This window comes from Tiliqua scincoides, chromosome 2, assembly GCF_035046505.1.
Source record: "Tiliqua scincoides isolate rTilSci1 chromosome 2, rTilSci1.hap2, whole genome shotgun sequence".
In the NCBI taxonomy this organism is placed as follows: domain Eukaryota; kingdom Metazoa; phylum Chordata; class Lepidosauria; order Squamata; family Scincidae; genus Tiliqua; species Tiliqua scincoides.
In genome coordinates, this window is record NC_089822.1 from 127,782,923 (window position 1) to 127,806,764 (window position 23,842).

The window sequence follows — 23,842 nt, forward strand, 5'->3', positions numbered from 1 at the left end:
AGTTTTATCTGTGAGGATTTAGGCTGTGTCTATGCAAGCAGCAAAATGATGTGCAGCTAAAAGGGTAGAATGGGTGGCATAGTTTCAGAGGGGGAGGCCATGACACAGGTGTGGTGAGACATGGTTTAAATGTCTCATTCCCACACAAGGACCTGTCCAGGATAAATCTTGGCTTTGCAGGCATATAGAAATAGTAGTAAGAAAACAGTTGTTTATTTCTACATCAAATCATCATACATCAAATCTAATGGTATTTTTAAAGATGAACAGACTTCACCTATAAGTGTTTTTTGATTATAAAGTCCAGGGGTGTCCAAACCCTGCCCCTGGGGCCACTTGCAGTTTTAAGGTGCTCCTAGATGGGGTGTTATCACAAAGTAAACTGAGCAGTCACTTATATGGATGCAGTTAAATCTTAAACATACCGTGAGCTATGGAAACAGAATAAAGCACCTGCACTTCTGGACATCACCCAGGGCAGTATCAGTACCATGTTGCAGAGGACTATAAGGGGCAAAGCTCTGCACTTGATGCCAGGGGCACCCTACTTGCTCCCATTGCCCAATACTACTACTGTCTTTGTTGCTGAGTGTTCAGCCCACCTAAATGGGCCCTTCGATGGGGGTAGGCCCTTGGTCAGAACCCAATTTGGCTGACCCTAGGCGTCACCCTGAACTTGGCTGAGGTGCACTGAGTGGCAGAGGCATTTTTCTACAGAAAAGAATGCTCCCTGAAGGAAGATGCAATCTCCAAAATGACTGTACTCCACACACTGGCATCAATCACCATTTGGGCAGTGACAGAACTCAGAAGAAAGTTAGATAACAGCTCCATCAAAAAAGTTATGGTCTTGTATTTTGGTCAGTGTAAGACAGACAGGAAGAAAGGGTGACTAAGGACACAGTAGGTCTATGGGGCAGGACCATCTTTGCTTCTCATCGCAGTAGTGACCACTTGATCTGTTCTTTTGCTGACTGCAGCACCTACAAATAGAGGTTCAGGAAAAAATTGTCAGTCAACACTTTCCCATGGATACAACCCTCTTGTGGTTATTTGGAAAGCATTAGTGGATAGTGCCAGAAATTGCAGAAGAGGGATTTACAGTGATAATGCACACAGGCAAATTTAAAACTTCCAGGGCTAATAAGATTTCTATTCCATTTTTCACATTATGCTTACCACATGATAATCACTTTCAAATTCTGGGTGCTGCATAAAAACAAGTATCTTTTGCTGCTTCTGCTACCTTTGGGAAGGGACAAAAAGCTATGTGGAGCACTGAAGCCCTGCTCTTTGACCACTGCAAATCCTGCTTAGATTCCTTTTGTCTCTGTGTAATTTTATCATGTGCTGCCCACATGACTTCAAACTTATCTCAATAGCCTTAGGAACTAGTAGCCTGGAGATGTATTGTTTTAAATGAAAGCATTCACAGCATATTCAATTCTACATCAGATTCCAAAGTACTGTACCATCCTTGCATGGTACAATCACTGATGTGCACTATGGGGACAAACTTGAGAATATCTTCTCAGCACAGTTCCACCAATGCCTTCCGATGCAATATGCAAGGAAGGAGGAAAGCAGAGAAAACAAAGTACCAAGCAGGATTTAACAAAGGATACCTAATAGGACCAGGCTAGAAGACATACCTGTGAAACTGTCTGCTCTGTAAGAGGAACGTCCTCTCCCTGAAATAAGAAACAAAAGTTTGGAGCACGGACACTTACACAGACATTTCTGAAAATAAAACTTCTATTTCCTAAAGGAGATTTCACCCAACTCTCAACTACATTTAGGTCTACTCTAAATTTTCAGCTCGTATCCAATACTTTAATTTCAGAAAGGACATTTAATCTAACCATCCCCCAGGGCAAGGCACATTTATCTGCCCTCCACCCTCAACATATCCAATCTAAGGGAAGGTTCCTTAAGTGCACACAGAAGGTTCAATCTTGTGGCATTTCCAAGTAGGGCTGGGAAAGACCTGTATCTGAAACCCTGGAGAGCCATTGCCAAGTCAGCATAGACAGTACAGAGCTAGATGGGCCAGTGGTATGACTCAGAGAAAGCAATTCCATAAGCTCATATATACACCTGCAGCTAGGTTCCTTGCTGTTATGAAGATCCCTGTACATCTGAACTGAGGCCTGGTCCTGCCTGCTAGACAGAAATGCAAGAAAGAAAGGAGGTAGGACTCACCCGCACTGCAACTCTGTGTAGCACCTGCTGGGGATCACTCTCAAGAATCACACTGTAAGAGATGAAGAACAATCACTCCCTGAACTCTGCTAGACTCCAAGATGGCTCTTGGCAGCCCAGAAGCAGTGCTGGGGCATGCATGAAGCTGCACCATCCATTAGAAACATGCATATCTACCAGAGAAACACCCAGGTGGCACCAGGTAAGCTCACCATATGAGCTTATCACTGAGAGAACTTTGGCTTCAAATGGGAAACTAGATACAAAATTTCTGGCTCTTGCTATGTGCCATAGTAGCTGGACTCACCCCCCATCCACAATCTCGTCCACTGCCAGGAAAAGCCCCTCCATGTTCTCCAGCAATGCTCGTTTCTCCACGTTCTTCCTGCAAGAGGAGGCAAGAGATTCTGCTCACTGATGATTCTGCCCAGTTAAGTGTATGTATACTCCTAGCATCCAAAGCCCCTCAGACTTGGTTCATCACTGGAGTCCTAAGTACAGTCATAGGGCACAATGCTGCTGGGAACTAAAAGTCAATTTTGGCACTACAGTGTGAACACTTGTCTTCACAACCGTATCAATTTGCTCATTAGCTTGTCACACAGCTGAAAAGGAATGACACCTGCTTGCAAGAGCTCAGGTAGTTTGGACAATACCCAAATCCAATGCCTCTCTTCTGGTTCAGCCAAGAATACCTCTCTTCAGTCATCTCATATATGACTGTAAGCTAGAACTCCCCACCTGCCAAACTGACCCTCAAGGGCAGTGGTTCTCGAACTTTTCCAGCCTGCGGCTTCCCTGATCCTTGTGGCCATTGGCCACGGCTCCCCATTACATCACCTCACCTCAGTTACCCCCAAAATGGGGGTGAAGGTGTTATAACTATACACTGGAAACAAAAAAACAGCTGCCAGCACTCCGAGGCTGCAATCCTAACCACACTTACCTGAGAGTAAGCCCCATTGAACAAAATAGGACTTACTTCTGAGTAGAACTGGTTAGGATTGTGCCCTGAGTTTGTTAGCAGCACACCTGGAGGGGTTTGGAAGGGGGGGAAGTGATGAGGGGAAGACTTTGTGTGCATCTGCTAATTGCAAACGGATGCAAACTGAGACCCAGAGACTGTGGCTGCAGTCCTAACCTCACTTTCCTGGGAGTAAGTCCCACTGAACACAATAGGACTTACTTCTGAGTAGACCTCGCTAGGATTGTGCCTTTTGTCTTATAATAGCAGCTAACATGGGAAGTAACCCCCCCCCCCAAAAGGAGGCAGGAAGAAAAAGGGGGGTGGCTGAAAAGGAATGGTGTTTTTATTTATCAAGAGTGGCTTTTTTTCTTTTTTGAAGAAGGAGGAAAAAAAGAAAGGTGAAGATCCTTGGTTAACCAGAAACAGACTCCAAGCTTATGTAGGTCTATTCAGAAGTAAGTCCCATTTGAGTCAATGGGGCTTACTCCCAGGAAAGTGCAACTAGGACTGCAGCCACACAGAGCAAGATTACAACTCACCCCCGAAGTACATGCTCACACACATACACCCCAACATGCAGATGCCACCCCTATTCCCCCCAGGAAGGATGCAGGCTGGGCATTTGGACACCCCCCTAAGAGCAGGCTGGGCTACCTCCTTCCCAAGCAGAGGAAAGCACTTTGCTGCTCTTTCTAGGTCAGGCTTCCCTCCCAGTTTGAAGCCTGCCAGCAGTAAGCCCTGTGCTGATGAGATGCAGCACCTCCTCCAGCCAGCCAGCCCCCACCTCCCCCACCACATTTCACATGCCCTCCCCAACCCACGCTGCCCTGCCCACCTCATTCAAGCAGGAAGTCAGGAGGCAGCATATGCAGCTGAGCTGAGCAGAGCTCAGTAGCAGAGCAGCTGCTGGCCACCTCTCTCCCTGAGATGCCTGGTGATGCCCCTGGAGGCTAGCCACGCCTCACTAGGGAGGCAGGACGCACAGATTGAATACCTCAGCTCAAGGGAGTGAGATTTTATTTATTCTGATCCCAGCTACCAAACTGCATGCACCCATAAGGAGTTGCAATCCTAGTCACATTTACTAGAGAATAGATCTGACTGAATTCCATCAGTAAATATGTTTAAGTTTGGGCCACATGTCACTTAACCCAAATTTCTAAAAATGAAAATGATTTGGGCCTCTACCATTCATTTAGCTGTGTAAACTGCTTTGTGAACTATTTTTTTGTTGAGAAGAGATATGTATTGTTAATAATAAGTAGCTCATATTGCAACTCAGCACAACCTTGAGGAGGAACTTCAAAGAGTATGTTGAACCAGGTTTTGTCCATGTCGACATTTAAACATTTGCAAGACAGGTTCCATTCCCATAAATCAAGAAGCCTACTTATTTCAATCAAAATACATTTAACAAAAATGGGCAAATGGGTCTGTTCTCAATGGTGTACCAAACCAGAATCTGAAGATTTATGGCAAAAACACTCCTTGTAACCAATCCCAATTTTCAACATGCTCTGAACAATGGATTTAAGTAAAAAGGGATTCCTACCTTAGCATTTGGCTGAGTGAGTCAAAGAGGCAGTTGAGCACAGCCATTAGCATTAACTGGAAAGGAAGAGAGGACAACATTACAGGGGAAAAGAAAACACACATTAACACAAACACCCCTAGGTACAGCTAGCTCAGCAGCAGTTGGGGACTGTTCCTAGAGGGGTAACAGGATCATACTAACAGGCCACAAACAAGGGCATGGTAAGCTAGGCTCTTTTTTGCCCAGTTGACATCCTGCCCTTTCAAGTGGCACAAGGGCCATCAGTTCCTCCTTTTTCTGGAGGGCAGGGTCCAATGAATCCTTCTTACCAAAGTATTACAGTGACAATCAGCATCACAAGAAAGCTTTGCACACAGGAAAGGCCAAAGATCTCAAGCAAGGAGTGTGGACAACACAGTCTTCAACAGAACAGGCAGGATGGTTAGAAAAAGAACTACCTCCACCCATGTGTGTCTGTCCACCAATTCAGATCATCAACAGAAGCCTTCCTTTATATCCTGCCATTGTCCACAGGGACAAAGTCTTCTCAACAGAGGATGTGAGGGCAGGAGGTCTGGTCTAGAGGGTAGAGCCTCCCTTTGCCTGAAGATAACATCTGAAGGTCGCCAGTTTGAGGCCACTGGCACCATGAACTGCAAGACCTTGAAGCAGCTGACAAGCCTAGCCGAGTTATTCCACCTGCTCTTTGGCCGCTGTCAGCCTGTGTGGGAGGAAAATGGAGGCCAGAATGTGATACCAGATCATTAAAGATCCATCTGAAATGTTGTAGTTCTTGAAAGACAGAACTTTCTTCAATTGTAAAAATCCCTATTGGGATTTAGTATTGCCTGCCTATGTAAACCGCCTTGAATTAAAGTCTGAGGAGAAATCTGACGACCAAGAAAGGCGGTATATAAATACCTGTATTATTATTATTATGTAACTCCCAGTTCAAGGCCCACTTGGCTCCCACACTATTGGTTCTGTGACCTGAAGAACCATCAGGTGTTGTCCTAGGCTGAATTACGTATCTGGCTAGTTGTATGCTCTCACACAGTGTCTGCTGCTACTGCTAGACTAAGGTTTATATTTTCATCTTGTTTTATTGATCTTGTTTAACCATAAGCACCTTCGAAGGTTTTTTTAAGTGAAAAAGCAATCCACAAATATTAAAACTATGACAAACAACAATGTTTCTGCAAAAGTAATGCAGACAGTTTTTTTGCCATCTTAGAACAGATGAGAAAACGTACCTCATTCTCATGGGAGCTGCCGATAACATAGAAATACAAGTCGATACTGCTCTTATACACAACTGTCAGTCCCTCTAGGAGGGCAATCTCACCTGAGAAGAAAGGGGAAAAATAAAATTAAGAAGAACTAGAAGACAAACATTCCTAATTTTGGAGAAAGGCAAACTTTTATTACTTCTACTACAATGGGACACTGCTTTTCTAGCCAAAAAGATTTCCAGGTGGCTTACAACAGCACTACTCAAAGGGTCCACTGCTGCAGACTGGCTTTTTTTCCTTTCTGATGTGTTGCAGACCAGAAGAAGCCAGAAGGAAGCAGGAAAGACCAGGTAAGCCTATGGGCTGCAGACCAGCGCTATATACATGGTGGTGTCAAAAAAAATGTACCCACATTTTAATGAGCCCTAATTCATACATACTTCATTGTTGAAATCTGCAACACTTGAACATCTACAGCAAGCAATTGAAGAGATGTGTGAAACCATCCCAGCACACATCTTGGTAGATCCCTTAGTCAACAACACAGAGACACCAATGGGGAGCATTTCAAGCACTTGTTGTTGGCAACCTTCAGTCTTGAAAGACTCTGGTATCGCGCTCTGAATGGAGGTTCTGGAACAGCATCTAGTGTGGCTGAAAAGGCCAATTCGGAAGTGACAATCCCTTCCACACTGGGAGCAAGTGCAGTCTGTCCCTGGTCTGTCTCCCTGGCTATGGGCCTTCCTTCTTTGCCTCTTAGCCTCAGACTGTTGGCCAAGTGTCTCTTCAAACTGGGAAAGGCCATGCTGCACAGCCTGCCTCCAAGCGGGCCGCTCAGAGGCCAGGGTTTCCCACTTGTTGAGGTCCACTCCTAAGGCCTTCAGATCCCTCTTGCAGATGTCCTTGTATCGCAGCTGTGGTCTCCCTGTAGGGCGCTTTCCTTGCACGAGTTTTCCATAGAGGAGATCTGTCAAGCACTTGATCTAGTTAATTAACTTCGTCAAGCAATGGCTTCTGTGTACAACACGATACGTAGTGTAGGTGTGAATTATAGCATAATAAATTTGACACTATAAAGCTTGTGTACATTTTCTGAGACACCCTGCATGTGTGTGTTGGTCAACGGCACATAGGCTTAACTGGTCTTCCCTGATTCCTTCAAAAAAACCTGAATCCCAAGACATATCAAACCCAGCACAGGTAAATCTTCCTGGGACAGCCAGGAAACAATGAATTAAAAGGCCCTCTCTCTCCATTCACCACTTGTCTCACCTCTGATGGCAACATGGAATCCTGAGTAGGGCCTCAGGGGAAGATCCTAATAAACAGGCAGGTTTACATGGGAGGTGGTTCATAAGGCACCGAGACTCCCCATTTATGGCTTCAAATGTTAACACAGAACTTTGGATTCTGCCCAGAAACAGACTGGGAAGCAAGCCTGCAGTGACATGTTCCATATGCCCAGTCCTAAATGACTAGTCGGTTATTTAGTTGCTCTGTTTTCTGTGAGCTGCTGTTTCAAAGTGTCCAAAGGCAGCCACATATACTTGGCTCCATGGCTGGCACATCAGCCTCAACTGATGTTTGCAAACCCCTCCCCCCAAAAACAAAAAGCAGGGGAAACTAATTATGAGGGTTGCAGAACCCCTATTAATTTCTTTTGTATATTATTCATAGCCTGCCATTAACGGGGAGAGTGCTGCCCAAGGGAAATGAGAAGATATTTCAGATCCAGAGATCCAGGATGGTGTAGTGATTCTGGGCTTGGATTTGGACACAGAAGATCCAGGTTGTTTCCTGCTCACCCATGAAGCTTCCTGGGTGATCTTGGGCCAGTCACCATCTCTCAGCCTCACCAACTTGTTGTGAGGACAAAAGGAGGGAAGGAATCAAGTACACTACCCTGAGCTCCTTGGAGAAAGGGCAGTATAAAAATGTGGTAAAGAAATAAAACTGGTGAAAGGTGCTTTGTACCATGGAAGGTACTTGGGCCTTCAAAGACAAGTCTACATTTAATACTACTTTCAGGGAACATAAGAACAGCCCCACTGGATCAGGCCATAGGCCCATCTAGTCCAGCTTCCTGTATCTCACAGCAGCCCCACCAAATGCCCCAGGGAGCACACCTGATAGCAGACCTGCATCCTGATGCCCTCCCCTGCATCTCACATAGCCCATTTCTAAAATCAGGATGAGGCACATACACATCATGGCTTGTAACCCGTAATGGATTTTTCCTCCAGAAACTTGTCCAATCCCCTTTTAAAGGCATCCAGGCCAGATGCCGTCACCACCTGCTGTGGCAAGGAGTTCCACAGACCAACCACATGCTGAGTAAATAAATATTTTCTTTTGTCTGTCCTAACTCTCCCAACACTCAATTTTAGTGGATGCCCCCTGGTTCCGGTGTTATGTGAGAGTATAAAGAGCATCTCTCTATCCACTTTATCCTTCCCATGCATAATTTGTATGTCTCAATCATGTCCCCCCTCAGGTGTCTCTTTTCTAGGCTGAAGAGGCCCAAACACCGTAAAGCAAACCCCATCCAGATTAGAATGACAACTGCTTCTCAAGACAGATGAACCACCCACCAATAGTACCTCAGTCTTGGCTGGGTTGAGTTTCAGTTGCCCTTATCCAATCCATTGCTGCCCTTATCCAATCCATTGCTGATTCAGCACCCCCAAAGCTTCACACAATCCAATGGAAAGGAGAAACAGAGTTGGGTGTCATCAACATATTGATGACAGATCTCTCCAAATCCCAAGTTGACCTCATAAAGTAATATATTGATGTTAGAGAACATGGGAACATAATAGAGTTCCTTAAGTCCCCAGGTCATTTCTCTCATCAGTTGCTATCTGGCAAGAAGACAAGATCCTATGCTGTCACAAACCTGAGAATGAGTTTAAGCTGTTGTAGGAAGAACTGCCTCATGGAAGCATTTTGTCTGTTTAAAACTGAATGCTACGGTGCACTAAAACACAAGTGCTGCAGTGTGGACACTGCCTTCACAACATTAGCAATTGTGCCCATTAATGATGCATATTGCACAAGTCATTTGCACACTACTGCACATCCAAATGTAGAATCTATGCACTGCAGTGCATCAGCTCTGAAATGTAAACAATGCAGCTTCTTTAGGAGCAGTAGATTTAAAACGCAATGTCTTACAACTGTTGAATAAGTTGTTTTATTCAGGAGTAAGACAGAGGAGACGGAGTACAATCAAAATAGCATTTCTTAATTTAGATGTTGAGCGGTTCCACTGAAGATCAACAGTGATATGCAAAATGCACTGGGAAATTTCAAAATCAATTTCTTAACAAATTTCTCTTGCATCCATTAGTTTCAACTTCTCATCCCACTAGTGCAGATCTGGTCATAAAAATGGAGTAAGGCCATACTACTCACAGTGATACTCCCAATTGCAAAAAGATTTAGCCTTGTGCAATCCACAGTTGCAAAACTAACTTCTGCGGCCAGCATTATGAAATGAGTACAAACCCAGATAAAGGGTGGGATTCAGACAGAGTGTGGTTTGAAAGGGAGACAGATGGCCAGTGCGTTCCCAATGCCTGCAAACCACATGCAGCCCCAAATGGCCACCCAACCCAGGCACATCACAAGTGACTCTCGTGGAGGGACAAACATAGCTGTGAAGTCCTAGGTGACAAAAACTGCCACTTCAGCCCCCCCAAAGAGATACATCTTGGTTTTGTTTAGCTTTAAGGTAGCTACTTTGAAACACTACTTTTATTGTCTCCCTTGCTCCCAGGCACCCCAAGAGAGTGTAGGGCCTGGTGTACACAGGTAGCAGAGTAAAGTGGTAAGGAGATGAAAGCGTTCTGAGCTGGCAAAATGGACTGCATCACTTCAGACTGCAGGGGGTGAGTGATAACATTTTTGAAAGCTGTACAGCATAAAACAAAACAGAAAACTCTGTAGAAGCAAAAGGTGAGCAGAGTATGGAGAGGGCTGGGATGGAACTTGACTCCCTGATATTCTAGTTCTTTTCTTGCTGGGAACTTGGGCACGGGAAAGCAATCTAAAATGGCATATCTCACTACAGTCTGAAGTGGTACAGCTCACTCGACAACCTCACAATTCGACCACCTCATTCTCCTGCCTATGTAGATCTTGTGATGAAAAATGGAGAAGAGGTGGGCACAGAACACACCAGATACTACTTTGCAAAGTCAGGTTTTCAAAACTCCACAGAATTCCAGGTCTATTCTTTCTACCACAGAAACCAAATGATTTCCCCTCCTCCCGCATCATGCTTCCCAGTCGAAACGTACTGTCTGTCCGATGGGTCTTGTTAAAAATGTTTTTCTCAAATGCCTTCTGTTCTTTGACAGTGGGGTAGGTGTCGTCATAATACTGTTGGAGAAAAGAAAAGTTTGTAACTACTTGTCAGCTGAAAGAGTCACAAGTGTTTCAGCAATAACAACATATTTATTCATGATTATGGATTAAGGTCTGCCAAACTCCTTTGGTTTGGGATGCTTTTCTATTACACTGCACCTCATAGTCATCATGAGATATAGGTAATTCTACATGAATTGAAGGAGAGAGATAGGCACTTAGTCTCTGCTAACTAGGTAAGAAGCACTTTTTCTAGTGGGTGCTCCTCTTTTATTCAGCATGGGGAGAGCAACTGGCCCTTCTCACCCCAGCAGTGTCTTTTCAAGTGGCTGCCTGCTGGTATTCTTCTGCATCTTTTAAATTGTGAGTCCTTTAAAGACAGGGAGACAATCGTTATTTGATTTTTTTTCTGTTAACCACTTTGTGAATTTTTAGTTGAAAAGCGGTATATAAATACTGTTAATAATAATAATGTTAATAATAATGTTTATCATCATGGCATGGCCCAACCAGTACTTGAGACCATATCTCATACACTACCCTGTGTGTGCTGGCTTTGCTATGGGAAATGGGCAAGGCAACATCCTTCCCGAAGCTCAGGGAGCAGGTGATGAACTGGGAGTGGTAGCACAGTGAAGCAAAAGGAAAAACTCTGCATTGGAATTCCTCAGTAGACACTAATTTGGTGAGTGGGGCAGGCCAACAATCCTGCGGCTCAGTAGCTACCAAGGAAGGCGTGGAAAAATCTGACAGCAGTCACTCTTACAAAGGCTCCGGGTGAATGAATGCAACCCAAGAGACAATGTGGAGAGCTCCTGGTGGAATAGGTATCAGACACTGGAGAGGTATCTTCTAGCAGAAGGACTCTTATGGCCTCAGTGGACACAAACTGGCAGGGCACTGCCCTTCTTGCTCAAAGAGCAGCAGCCTAGTTCACTGTCCACAAAAGTGTTCTAGGACACTAAGATGCAGCTCTGCCAAACCCCTTGGCCCTTTCTTGATGCCAAGGTGGCTTACCTTGGCAAACAGACGGTCTCCATCATTGTCCAAAATAAGGATGACTTTTACCGTATAGAGAGATGGCTCCTGCAAAAGAAGGCCCAAAATCAAGTTTCATTCCAACGATACAACACACTGCACCCTCCACTCACAACCTGAATCTAGGCATCTAGGATATTCTATTAGCCAGAGAGAGGGTCAAGATATGCAGGCTACTGAAATTCCACCTGCTAACCACTGCACAACCCACTCCAGCTTCCACATTTCCATGTTGCTACCTACATGTTTTCAAGCTAATTTCTGCAGTCACAAGGGCTAGAAGCTTGCTTCCCCCCCCCACTTCAAGATGAAAGCTGTGATTCTCAAGAAGTTGAGTTCCAGTTCAGATATTCAAATGCCATGCTTGCTTAGCAGAATTTCAAAAGTACACAGTCTTACATATGAAACACTGAGAGGAACAGCTCAGATTGCATACTAAAACAAAAGAAAAACAACCCCACAGCCTCTGTACCAATTATTCCTGACCCATACAATCTGAAACCACTGAGCCCTATGTCATTCACCAGCCACATAGGGCTGCTCGATACAACTCTTGGAACTGCAGAAATTTCAGGAACTGCACAAATGGGATAAGGCTGTCAGGCACCTGGAAGGTCATGTATGATTGGTGGGCTGCTTTCTGCTTCGCTATTAATGTGACTGGCCTGAATTACTGAACGTAAGGGGAAAGGTGGGATATGAATGTTTTAAAATAAATATTGCAGGTCTGATTACACAGGTCTTTCCCACTCAATTGTCACCCAGTGGGATAGTAAACGCATGGTGCAGACCATGGGGAAACACCCATCATGTTATGTATCACTCATAGTTCTGTTCCACCTTTCCTCCAAGAAGTATGGGGTGGCATATATGGAGGGAGCTACCATCCCTGTGAAGTAGGGTAGGCTGAGAGATAGTGACTAAGCCAAGGTCACCCAATCAGCTTCATAGGCCTTGGTGAAGTATGAAGTTAGGCCTCCCCAGTTCAAATCCAACACTCTGATCACTAAACCTCACTGGCTCAGTATGCATGTGCACTTCTGCAACATTGCATCACACTACTGGAAGCATGTGCAATGACAACCCACATCCAAGAGAGAATAAGCCACCTATGAGAATGAGATCTCAGTATAATGTCCTCCACAGAAGAACTCATTTCCATGCCTCCTCTGTTGCATCTGAGACTATGCCAGCACCATCAGAGGAAGACTTGCTCAGTCTTCCTTAATTTAAGAATGCACCTGTTTTAAAATAACAGAGCAGTACAGCAAGGCACTCGCTGCACACTCAGCATAGTCTGCAGGGCAGGAAGAGCCCAGAGATGTGCAAGCATAAGGTATATTACACCTGTGCAAGTTTACTGGGACAAGTGACCAAAGCAACTGAAAGACAAAGTATTACCCAAGAGGTAGCTGTCACTAATCTAGGGTGTCCTGAACATTTTTCTGTACCAAGAAGAAAGATTCAACAAGTCATACAAGTATACCAATGGCACAATACTAATACAGATTGTGTGACTGCTCTAACCAACCCCTTCAGCATTTAAACCAGTGGTTCCTAATCTGTGGTCCGGGGTGGTCCCTCAGACCCTGAGGTGGTCCACAAGGGCTCAGGGGAAAAAAACGATCACCTTTGATCACTACCAGTATCTCGCCAAGTGAGCGCTCTCCCAAGGACCACTGAAGTGTAGGCTGTGGCTGTAGGTAGTCCATTCTCTCCCCTCTCTGGTGGTCCAGTGCTTGCTGGGGTGCCAGCTGTCAAAGGGTCCATTCTCCACCCGTTCTGGTGGTCTGTGGAGGAGCGCTCACTTGGCAAGATGCTGGAATGGTCAGGGGCTGGGCCCTCCCGCAGCTGGCATTTCCAATATCCAGCACTCCTCTATGGGCTACAAAATTGAATTGTATTTTTTTGTGTGGTGGGGATAGAGGGGTTTGCATATGGTCCATGACAATTCCAATGTTTGGCTCAGTAGTCCGCAGACTCCTAAAGGTTGGGAACCACTGATCTAAACTCTGACCTTGTCCACTTCTAGCCCTTCACCACAAGGGGGACCCCCAGGATCATGGTGGCTAAGCAGTAAGGCTGCTTAATACAATAGCAGGTACCCTCTATTTAAAAGAGAGAGAGAGAGAATACAGTATAACAGACATAACCTCTACCTCACCATACTACTGTCATCCTCTAAGCCACTGGTCTTTAATGGATGGGCTGGGATGTCCATATAGATTGCAGCAGTGGTGCAACTACCATTCATTCATTCATTCTCTCTCTCAAAACACAGAGAGAGTGGAAGACAAAAGGATGACGAGATGTCATGGGATGGTTCCTTTATCTTTAACTGTTGTGATGAAGAATGAGTTTTGGCAAGTGTAGCAATTCTCAGTGTTGCATGACAAGCTTCACCTACCAACATTTCACTTTTCTATACAACTACTAAGTGCACAGGAGCCCTGCCTTCCTTTCTACCTGGCCACCCTAGCCAGGAAGGAGAAAGCTAGATGTATGCAGTAAAAGATAAAGAATGGGTCCAGGGAGGTCCCATTTCCAAATGGCTACTGTTCTACACCCCACAGCAGCACACAATGCGATCCAGCCACAGCATGTATTGGAATTGCGGAAGATATTACCGAGGAGATAGGGTGTGGTGTCCACAGTGCCCCTTGCTCTGAGTAAATGCAGGATTAAAGCCCAGGTGGTAGCTGGAGGTGTGCTGCACAGCTGCAGCCACTAGAGGCTAAAGGAGATCCCTCAGGATATAAGGAGCACCTGAGATAGAAAGGATGGTGGGTGATAGGAGTGCAGGTTGGAGGTAGGAGAGGAGACTGACTGGGTTTATGGAATTGGGAATCGGATTGTGACTGGACTTTGGCTTTGAACTTTGATTTGGATACCCTGACGGATTGGACTGACCTACCTGGAACCTGACCATTGGACTGGAACTTGGCTTATTGGCAACTCTGATTGGACTGGCTTGCAAGGCCCAGTGGATTGGGATTTGGCAAAACAATTGGTACCAGGAGTGGGGTACAAGCCCAAGGCAAGTAGTATCCCCTTGTGTAACAAGAGAGCAAGCAAATGGATCTCTGGCAGATCTGGGAGGCCCTGGACCTTGCTGTATGGAAAGCAAATGCTCCTGCCCTATTATGGAATGTCTGGGCTACTTTGAGCATTCTTTGGACCATTTTCCAGCTGGTGCAGTATATGGGTGGACTCATTAAATATGGCATCCTTTCCCTGAAAAGGCTCAGGGGGTCAGGTGGGGAGGATGTGGAAAAGAGAATTCTGAGGGAGGAAGTTGCCAAGTTAAAAGGGCTAATTTGCATTGAAAGAGAGAAGAATCTCACATATGTGAAGGCCTTTGCAAATGCCCAGAAAGATATAAAGGCTGCAGAGAGCCTGTATAAGGCACAGGCAGGACGCCTGGTTGAACTGAAGTGCCGGTCTGGACTAGAGATAAAGGGGTGGGGCTGCAGGAGCAGCAAAGAGGGCCTCTTTGACTCTTTTCAGGCTGGCAGATTGGGAAGCACTGTGTTTGTTGCCAATTTGAAGTACAAAGTTGGCTGGAAGAAACTGAAGGATGTGTTCAGCATGGCCGGTGTGGTTGTCCGTGCAGACATTTTTAAAGACAAAGATGGCAGAAGTCGAGGGATTGGCACTGTGACTTTTGAGCAAGTAATTGAAGCTGTCCAGGCCATCTCCATGTTCAATGGACAGTTGCTGTTTGGTAGACAGATGCACGTGAAGATGGATGAACGAGCCTTACCAAACAGAGACTGCTCTCCTCCAGAGCAACCCCAGCAGCTTCCTCATGGACTTGGGGGCATTGGTATGGGGCTGGGACCAGGAGGGAGACCTATTAATGCAAACCACTTGACCAAGGGCCTGGAGATAGGCAACTTGGGACCTGGAACAACGGGTATGGAAGGCTTGAATTTTAGGATGAACAAAATGGGAGGAATGGAAGGCCCTTTCCATGGCATGGAGAGTTTGGGCCATTATCCTCCTAGAATGGGGCTTGGCAGGATGAATAAAATGGGCTTTGCTGCTGGAGGGGGGTTTGAAAGAGATTCTCCAAGAAATGGAATGGGAATGCCTCATAGTATTGGGGATGCCCTAGAGAGGGGAACTGATGGAAGTGGAGGAGCCAGCATGCCTGCAATTAATAGGATGGCCTCTGGACTTAATTGCAGGACCACTGGGATTGATAGGCTGCCCTCTGGGATGGGGCATGATATAGACCAAATGGGCACCAGAATGGATTGGACTGTATGGGAGCTTCAGCAACCGATATGGAAAAGATGAAACAGACCAAGGGGTGGATGGTCCAAGAAAAAAGAGCAATTGATCAAGGGAACCACTGTGACACCAAGGGGTGGATTGTATTGGAATTGCGGAAGATATTACCGAGGAGATAGGGTGTGGTGTCCACAGTGCCCCTTGCTCTGAGTAAATGCAGGATTAAAGCCCAGGTGGTAGCTGGAGGTGTGCTGCACAGCTGCAGCCACTAGAGGCTAAAGGAGATCCCTCAGGATATAAGGAGCACCTGAGATAGAAAGGATGGTGGGTGATAGGAGTGCAGGTTGGAGGTAGGAGAGGAGACTGACTGGGTTTATGGAATTGGGAATCGGATTGTGACTGGACTTTGGCTTTGAACTTTGATTTGGATACCCTGACGGATTGGACTGACCTACCTGGAACCTGACCATTGGACTGGAACTTGGCTTATTGGCAACTCTGATTGGACTGGCTTGCAAGGCCCAGTGGATTGGGATTTGGCAAAACACAGCATCAGCCTGCCTGAACAACATATGGCGTCTGCCATTGGGTCAAAATGCAGTGCAAATGTTCCTACTGCAATGCACAAAAGATTAGCACTTGCACACAGGGTCAAACTGCAGGGACATATAGGTACCACTTCCATGGCATATTGATAGCTCAATCTCAATAATCAAATCAGGTGATGTGGATTAGTGCTTCTGGTGTATATGTGTTGGTGTGGAGGGTAATTCAATAGCCCCCTCAGATCAAGAAAGAAAAGGGACCAGAAGAAATGCAGCTTCCCCCTGCCAGATGCTGGAAAACTCTTGAGACAAAGTTCTGTGATGCACTGACTTCCACGTAGCCACAGTCGGAGTGTATAACAGAACTTCACCTCAAGCGCTGCAACAGCCCCTCTCCAGGAGCAGCAGGCGCATCTATGGAGTAGGTTGGCAGGCGGATCCACTATTCCACAGAGACTCAGTTTGATCCTCACTCCCCCCAAGTCACTATCACACCAAAGCAGACCTAGTCCAAGTCAGCATGGTATATGCTTTCTCTCTGTTTGGAACATGGATGGAAATGGCAGGCATTCTCTCCTTCTCCAGAGCTCTCATAACCCAAGGCCTAGCATCCAAATTTTAAGATGTTCGATAGCAGCAGAGGAACCTGCCTCTGTTCAAGGCAGTCTTTTAGCACCACAACAAAAGAGAAATTACTATTGGCCATTGCAGCCTCCCATGGTCCTGTGCTTGAAAAGGACCCAGCATGACAGCAACAAGGTTAACAGAGACTGGATAGTGGGAACTGGATATTGGGAGCATATCTCACTAGTGTCACAATTAGAGGAGAGGTTGAAGGCCAGGAAACAGAGAGTGAGTGTCAATGGGCAATTTTCACAATGGAGAGAAGTGAAAAGCGGTGTGCCCCAAGGATCTGTCCTGAGACCGGTGCTTTTCAACCTCTTCATAAATGACCTGGAGACAGGGTTGAGCAGAGAGGTTGCAAAGTTTGCAGATGACACCAAACTTTTCCGAGGGGTGAAGACCAGGAGTGATTGTGAGGAGCTCCAGAAGGATCTCTCCAGACTGGCAGAATAGGCAACAAAATGGCAGATGCGCTTCAGTGTCAGTAAGTGTAAAGTCATGCACATTGGGGCAAAAAAAATCAAAACTTTAGATATAGGCTGATGGGTTCTGAGCTGTCTGTTACAGATCAGGAGAGAGATCTTGGGGTGGTGGTGGACAGGTCGATGAAAGTGTCGACCCAATGTGCGGCGGCAGTGAAGAAGGCCAATTCTATGCTTGGGATCATTAGGAAAAGTATTGAGAATAAAATGGCTAATATTATAATGCCGTTGTACAAAACTGTGGTAAGGCCACACCTGAAGTATTGTGTCCAGTTCTGGTCGCCGCATCTCAAAAAAGACATAGTGGAAATGGAAAAGGTGCAAAAGAAAGCGACTAAGATGATTAGTGGGCTGGGGCACCTTCCTTATGAGGAAAGGCTGCAGTGTTTGGGCCTCTTCAGCCTAGAAAAGAGACACCTGAAGGGGGACATGATTGAGACATACAAAATTATGCAGGGGATGGACAGAGTTGATAGGGAGATGCTCTACACTCTCACATAACACCAGAACCAGGGGACATCCACTAAAATTGAGTGTTGGGAGAGTTAGAACAGACAAAAGAAAATATTTCTTTACTCAGCGTGTGGTTGGTCTGTGGAACTCCTTGCCATAGGATGTGGTGATGGCAACTGGCCTGGACGCCTTTAAAAGGGGATTGGACAAGTTTCTGGAGGAAAAATCCATTATGGGTTACAAGCCATGATGTGTGTGCGCAACCTCCTGATTTTGGAGGTGGGCTATGTCAGAATGCCAGATGTAAGGGAGGGCACCAGGATGAGGTCTCTTGTTATCTGGTGTGCTCCCTGGGGCATTTGGTGGGCCGCTGTGAGATACAGGAAGCTGGACTAGATGGGCCTACGGCCTGATCCAGTGGGGCGGTTCTTATGTATGTTATGTTCTTATGTAGTGTTCAAAGAGCTACACTGGCTGCCAATCTATTTCTGGGAGGCTCATCTGGCACCATTACTGATGTCCTTTCAGCCCCTGGCAAAGAATGTTTTATCCTCAGAGGCAATAAAAGTTGGCTTTACTGCTGCTTCATCATTGTTTTACAGGGTTGTTTTTGCTTTTTATTTGCTTGTATGGTTCATGGTGCTTTCTTAACCACACTGGGAACACTACTGAAGGGCAATATAGAAATCTAATAATTAAAACAAACAAACAAAAAAAACCTCTTGCCAGAACCTTTTGCAAGAAGTAGATCCATGGCAGAAGTTGCTAAGGTTCCAAAGCAGACAAGACAATTTGGATAGAAATATCCATAAAACTAGGAAGTTTGAAACTTGACTGCTTTAAAGAAGGTTCAGATGGATTCATCAGAAACTGTGCATTCCTCTGGAAAGAGGGGGGGAGAAAATCAATCTGAGGACTCCCGTGGCTCATCTATTTTCAGCCCTACCCAGGGCTCATGCATTTTCAGGTGAATGAGTGACAGCATAGAAAAATTTAGATGCTCCTTCTGTTACCTTCATCCTCATTCAAACATACACAAACATAATTTTGCCTGCCAAACCTGGTAGGCAGGCAGATGTGCAATGGGAATTTCCCTTCCCTGGCTGTAATATTTCATCTGCCCCCTGGGCAATACCCACAGGTCTCACTTTGAGAATCCTGATTTTCCAGCAAGATAGGTAGTTAAGACTTCCCCCTAGAGCCATCAAACTGCAAGAGCAACAATGGAATATTCTAACACTAACTGGCTTATCCCCCCCCCCCCAAAGACCATCAAAGAAATATTCAGTTCCCTGGTCAGGATCAAAAGACTGCATTTTCCTCCTGCCTTGCTTTGAGAGAGTTAGAAGAGATGCTTACCATATAAGCAACACAGGAGGATTTATACATCCTTTTGCCAGAGAAACAAGCTTCCACTGGAGAGACAGCAAATAAACACACATTTTAAATCTATAATGAGTGCTGACTGGAGGGCTAGAAGCAGCATAAATTTCTCTCCGGAGGTTTCCAGTTCAAGCTAAGGGCTGCCTCGAGCAATCAACCATTAAAACAAGACGTTAAGAGTTACTGCACAGTTTATTCTGATCATTTAGTTCTGAAGTTTCAATAAATTAAACTTCAATCAATTAAACTAGGTGTGCAATGTCCCAGATGGTCAGCATGATAGCAGGAGCATTGCCATAAAGATTTTATGGCTGCCAGGACCCTGTAGAAGGGGTGGGGAGGGGGGCTCAGCAAGAGAGGCAAGAAACATGTCAGTGCCTGTATTATCTGCAAGGCAATTGGACAACCACATGGCTGTCAGGCCGCATGGGGATAGCACAGCTCACACATAAGGCAGACTTTCCTGGAAAGAGAGGAAGTACATCACTTGGATACAGATACCCCAGTCATACATTCCTCTAGACCTGCCTGTGAGAAGAGACACATGCTGCAAAGCAAAATGGCTCCCTGCATTTTTTTTGACCTGCATTTCTAGTATCAGTTGTAGCTCATTGGTTTTAGAAAGGGCCTTTTGGGCTCTTCCCACTACCCTAGAGCAGGGGTGCCCAAACCCCAGCCCGGGGGCCACTTGCGGCCCTCAGGGGCTCCCAATCAGACCCGTGGGGAGCCCCAGTCCCCAATGAGCCTCCGCTATTCCAGATTATTAGTTCCAGATAATTAGTCCAGATAATAATTCCAGATTATTAGTTCTCCCTGAGGTGGTCAGCCTGCTTTTGGGTTGCATAGATTAAAATTTGCAACTCAAATTAGCCAGGTCAAATAAAACACATTCACACCACGATGAAATCAGATTCCTTCTCTGCAAAATTGCTTTTGGATTAATTCTTAATAACATCTTTCTCACAAATTGGTCCGTCCCCCCACCCAGCCATGGAAAGCCATGAGTTTCTGGATCACGAAGACCACACTTTCAATGCCAATGGCATCAAGGCAGAAAAATGGGATGATAGCTGCTAGGTGATATCATAAGCACAGCGAAGATAGAAGTTAAAGGGAGTTGGTGCAAAAATTATAATAAAGAGGTAAAATCTTAAAGCTGATCAGAAAAGATGTGGGCAGATTGGTGGTGCCAATAAAGGGCAGCAAATCACAACGTTTTCTACTTATTATTATAGATTTTACCATAAGAATTAATTACAAAGATTAATTACTAATTACTATGAAGGATATGAGGATATCATTTGGATTTTCCTCCTCAGGCTTCATAGTATCTTGTGCTTGCCCTATAGCAGACTTTAGAAATCCTTCCTGGCATCCACAAGATGGTTAAGGCATTTCATTGACACTGTAGAAGCAACTGGCATTTATGATAATAGCATGGCATATATTTTAAACAGACTTGATTGATAAGCAGATGAATCCTTATAGCTGGTTCTTCAATGGTCAGAACTGGTCAGAACAGAACAAGCCAAGAATCTATGGCTTGGAGGCCATATCAGATGCTTCAGGGTTTCCAGCCCAGCCTGCAAAGCAACTTATAAGGCAAAGGAATACCAAAATGAAAATTGGACTCATTCACAAGATATCAGGAGAATATTCTTCAAAGTCTCCCAACAGGTAAAATTGTTTAAAAGGATTCTAAAACATGACAGATATAAAGGTATTAAACTTTCAAGCAAGATTAACTAGTTGCATAATGCCACTGTACATTACACGCTGGCACATCCTGGACCTAGGTGCACACATTCACCTAAATCCATAGCTAGTGAAAGTTTACCTTCCCCAATTCATGAGCTATGAGAGAATCACAGCAAATCAAGAGTTTTGCAAAGAAATTTCTTGACAATCTTGAAAGACTTGTTCCACATTCGAATGACAGATTCAGTGTCAAAAGGTCTATTGGTGCAAATTTCCAGTACAGGCCATCAGTGACAGTGTTTATCAAAGTCTATTTGCCATGAGGACTATATGTCACCTATATGTCATTCAAGGATAGTGTTCCACCAAATACTTGTTGCTAGAAAGAGGACAAGTAAAAGATGACTATTGCCTTCAAGACCTGCTTGGGGGCTTCCTCAAAGCACCTTGTTGGCAACCAGGATGCTGGATGCTTTGCTCTGTTCCAGTAGGGTTATGGTCTTACCTGACAACTAAAGTTGCCAGCTTTTTTTTCTTCCTTCCCCGACTGGTTCCTTTAAAACCTACATACAGAAAAAACTTAAAGCTTTTCCCATTAGTTCATCTGCATTCCTGTCTGTCCTGCAGCTGTTAATGGTACAGACCTGTCAGGAAGAAGAAAAATGCAGCAACCCTGGTTTGGGTTTGTAGGAACCTAAAATTACAAGTAGGGGAAACTGTATTTATAGTGGTCAAGTAAGTTTTTGATCATGGAACCTCTTTCACAAACTCATTCTTCAGTTATTTTCAGGCCTTCTACCTCCAGGGAATCTTTTTCATATGGACCTCAAAGGAGCCTCTATATTTTGCAAGGGATTCTGGGAGCATGCCATTGTGCAGTCCTATGCATGCCTACTCAGAAGCCCCATGGGGCTTACTCCCAAGAATGTGGGTACAGGATTGCAGCTCCAGAGTGCACTATCATTCGTGCAGGACCCTGATCAATCTTATTGAGCCTCACTACAGCTGGGAGAGAACAAAGAGGGCAGCCTAACACAGAGAACTCTCCAGCAACTGTACACTGCACATAAAATTGAAAAGCCATGGACAAGACCGCTTATTAGGAAATGTACGCACCACAATCTTCTCATTGAAACACTAGCTGAAAACCACCCTGTATAAGGGGGCAGCCCTGTGTGCAAATGTATTTATATTCATGGTTACCAGATACAAAGGGGGACAGAGTACCTATCCCTTTAACCATTGTACAGAAGAGGGAATTTGAGCAGGTGCCGCTCAACATGGAAGGGTTTGAAAAGTTGCACCTGCCAACATTCCCTCTTCTATACAATGGTTAAAGGGAAAGGCATACTCTGTCCCCCTTTGTATCTGGTCACCCTATTTATATTAACCCATTTCTGCCCAGCCCACAGGTGTACATATTTGATCCCTGTTACATATATGCACCTTGTATTGTATTGGCAACCTTCAGTCTCGAAAGACTATGGTATCGCGCTCTGAAAGGTGGTTCTGGCACAGCGTCTAGTGTGGCTGAAAAGGCCAATCTGGGAGTGACAATCCCTTCCACACCGGGAGCAAGTGCAGTCTGTCCCTGGTCTGTCACCCTAAACCCCACGCACCCCATGAGGTTAACGGACCGTGGCGAGGCAACACCTTACTGGCTGGGGACTGCCCAGCTTAAGGCGGGCGGTAGCTGCCCAATGAGATGCAATGATCTCTCCCACCGTCGGAAGCAGCCCCTGGCGTCATGCTCTACGCCAATCGAGCAAAGACTTATAACCGGTAAACTGCTGCTTCCCGTGTTGTGCCGACGCCGTATGGCGAAGTTGGAGTGTCCTCTCCAGTGCGCGAAGCCTGGGTAAAGAAGGTATGGAGGATAGGCTGTTACCCATGCAGCAAATCCCCCCTCTCTACGTCACTGGAATGGTCCAATGGAAAGGCAGAAGCCAATACGGTTGGTTCCAGCGGCGTTGGAATATATGCACCATTGGGCAGAAATGGGCAGAGAGAGTCTATGGAACATCTCTGTAGGTACCCAATCAGCAGCAGGTTAAGTATTCTTCTTATCCTGTGTTTTCAAGTAAGGCTGAATATTATATATTACATTACAGCAGTTAAGAACATAAGCCCTGCTGGATCAGGGCAAAGGTCCACCTAGTCCAGCTTCTTGCATCTCACAGTGGGCCCCACACACAAGAGAACGTTGGCATTGTCATAATTCTTCAGCTACAATTAAATTTCTAGAAGCATCTCTGCACCTAAAGGTTTGATTCTTGGTGGGGATGTGGCTCACTGGAGGGGATGTGGCTCAACCATCTTTTGGGGTTGCCAACCCAAAGGTTTGCCTGCCTGCGCATGCCTATATGTCCTGCCTATGGTTGGCTGACTTAAGAACAGCCCTGCTGGATCAGGCCCAGGGCCCATCTAGTCCAGCTTCCTGTATCTCACAGTGGCCCACCAGTTGCCTCCAGAAGCACACAAGACAGCAAGACACAACCTGCGTCCTGGTGCCCTGTCCTTAGAGCTTACTTGGGAGTAGATCCACATAGGATAGGCCTAAAAGGCTCATCCCAGCCATTTCACAGGCTGCAATCCTATCCAGTCTTACCTGGGAGTAAGCCCCATTGACTACAATGGGCTTTACTACTGAATAGACAATCCTAGGATTGGGCTGTCAGCTGATGCCACACAGACTAGAGAGGCGAGGGAGGGAGACTCAGAGGCAGCCCTGGGCTCCTCTGTCAGGCCCCAAGTGAGGGAGGCGCCCCCCGCCCCACGAAGGGAGCAGGCCCGAGGAGCCTCCAAGGGCCGCCTGGAGCTCTTCCCCGCCTCCCACCAGGCGCCGAGGCCCAGCCCAGGCCCAAGAAGGTCACCTACAGGAACCTGCCCGTCTCCATGGCAACGGCGCGCGCCCCTACAGTTCTCCCTCGCCCCTCCAGCTCCTACCAGGATCACCGCCTCCATCTTGGTCGCCCCGATGCCGACGTGGAGCAGCAGCAGCGGCGGCTTCACAGCATTGGCTGACCCCACGCCAATCCTTTCCGTAGGTCCCGCCTCCGCCCCTCCAGGAGACTGCTCAT

General features: G+C 45.9%; 1 protein-coding gene across 1 annotated transcript; it reads right to left on the reverse strand.

Annotated features, from left to right (window-relative positions):
- Nucleotides 1-833: 833 nt before the first annotated feature.
- COPZ1 (COPI coat complex subunit zeta 1) lies at nt 834-23,842 on the reverse strand. The gene is made up of 9 exons (XM_066614341.1): nt 23,709-23,842; nt 11,321-11,389; nt 10,237-10,318; nt 5,957-6,048; nt 4,722-4,777; nt 2,510-2,587; nt 2,203-2,254; nt 1,653-1,691; nt 834-983 (listed from the first exon to the last, which is right to left on the reverse strand). The coding sequence occupies exons 1-9, from the start codon at nt 23,724-23,726 to the stop codon at nt 936-938; spliced, it is 534 nt and encodes a 177-aa protein (XP_066470438.1). The 5' UTR covers nt 23,727-23,842; the 3' UTR covers nt 834-935.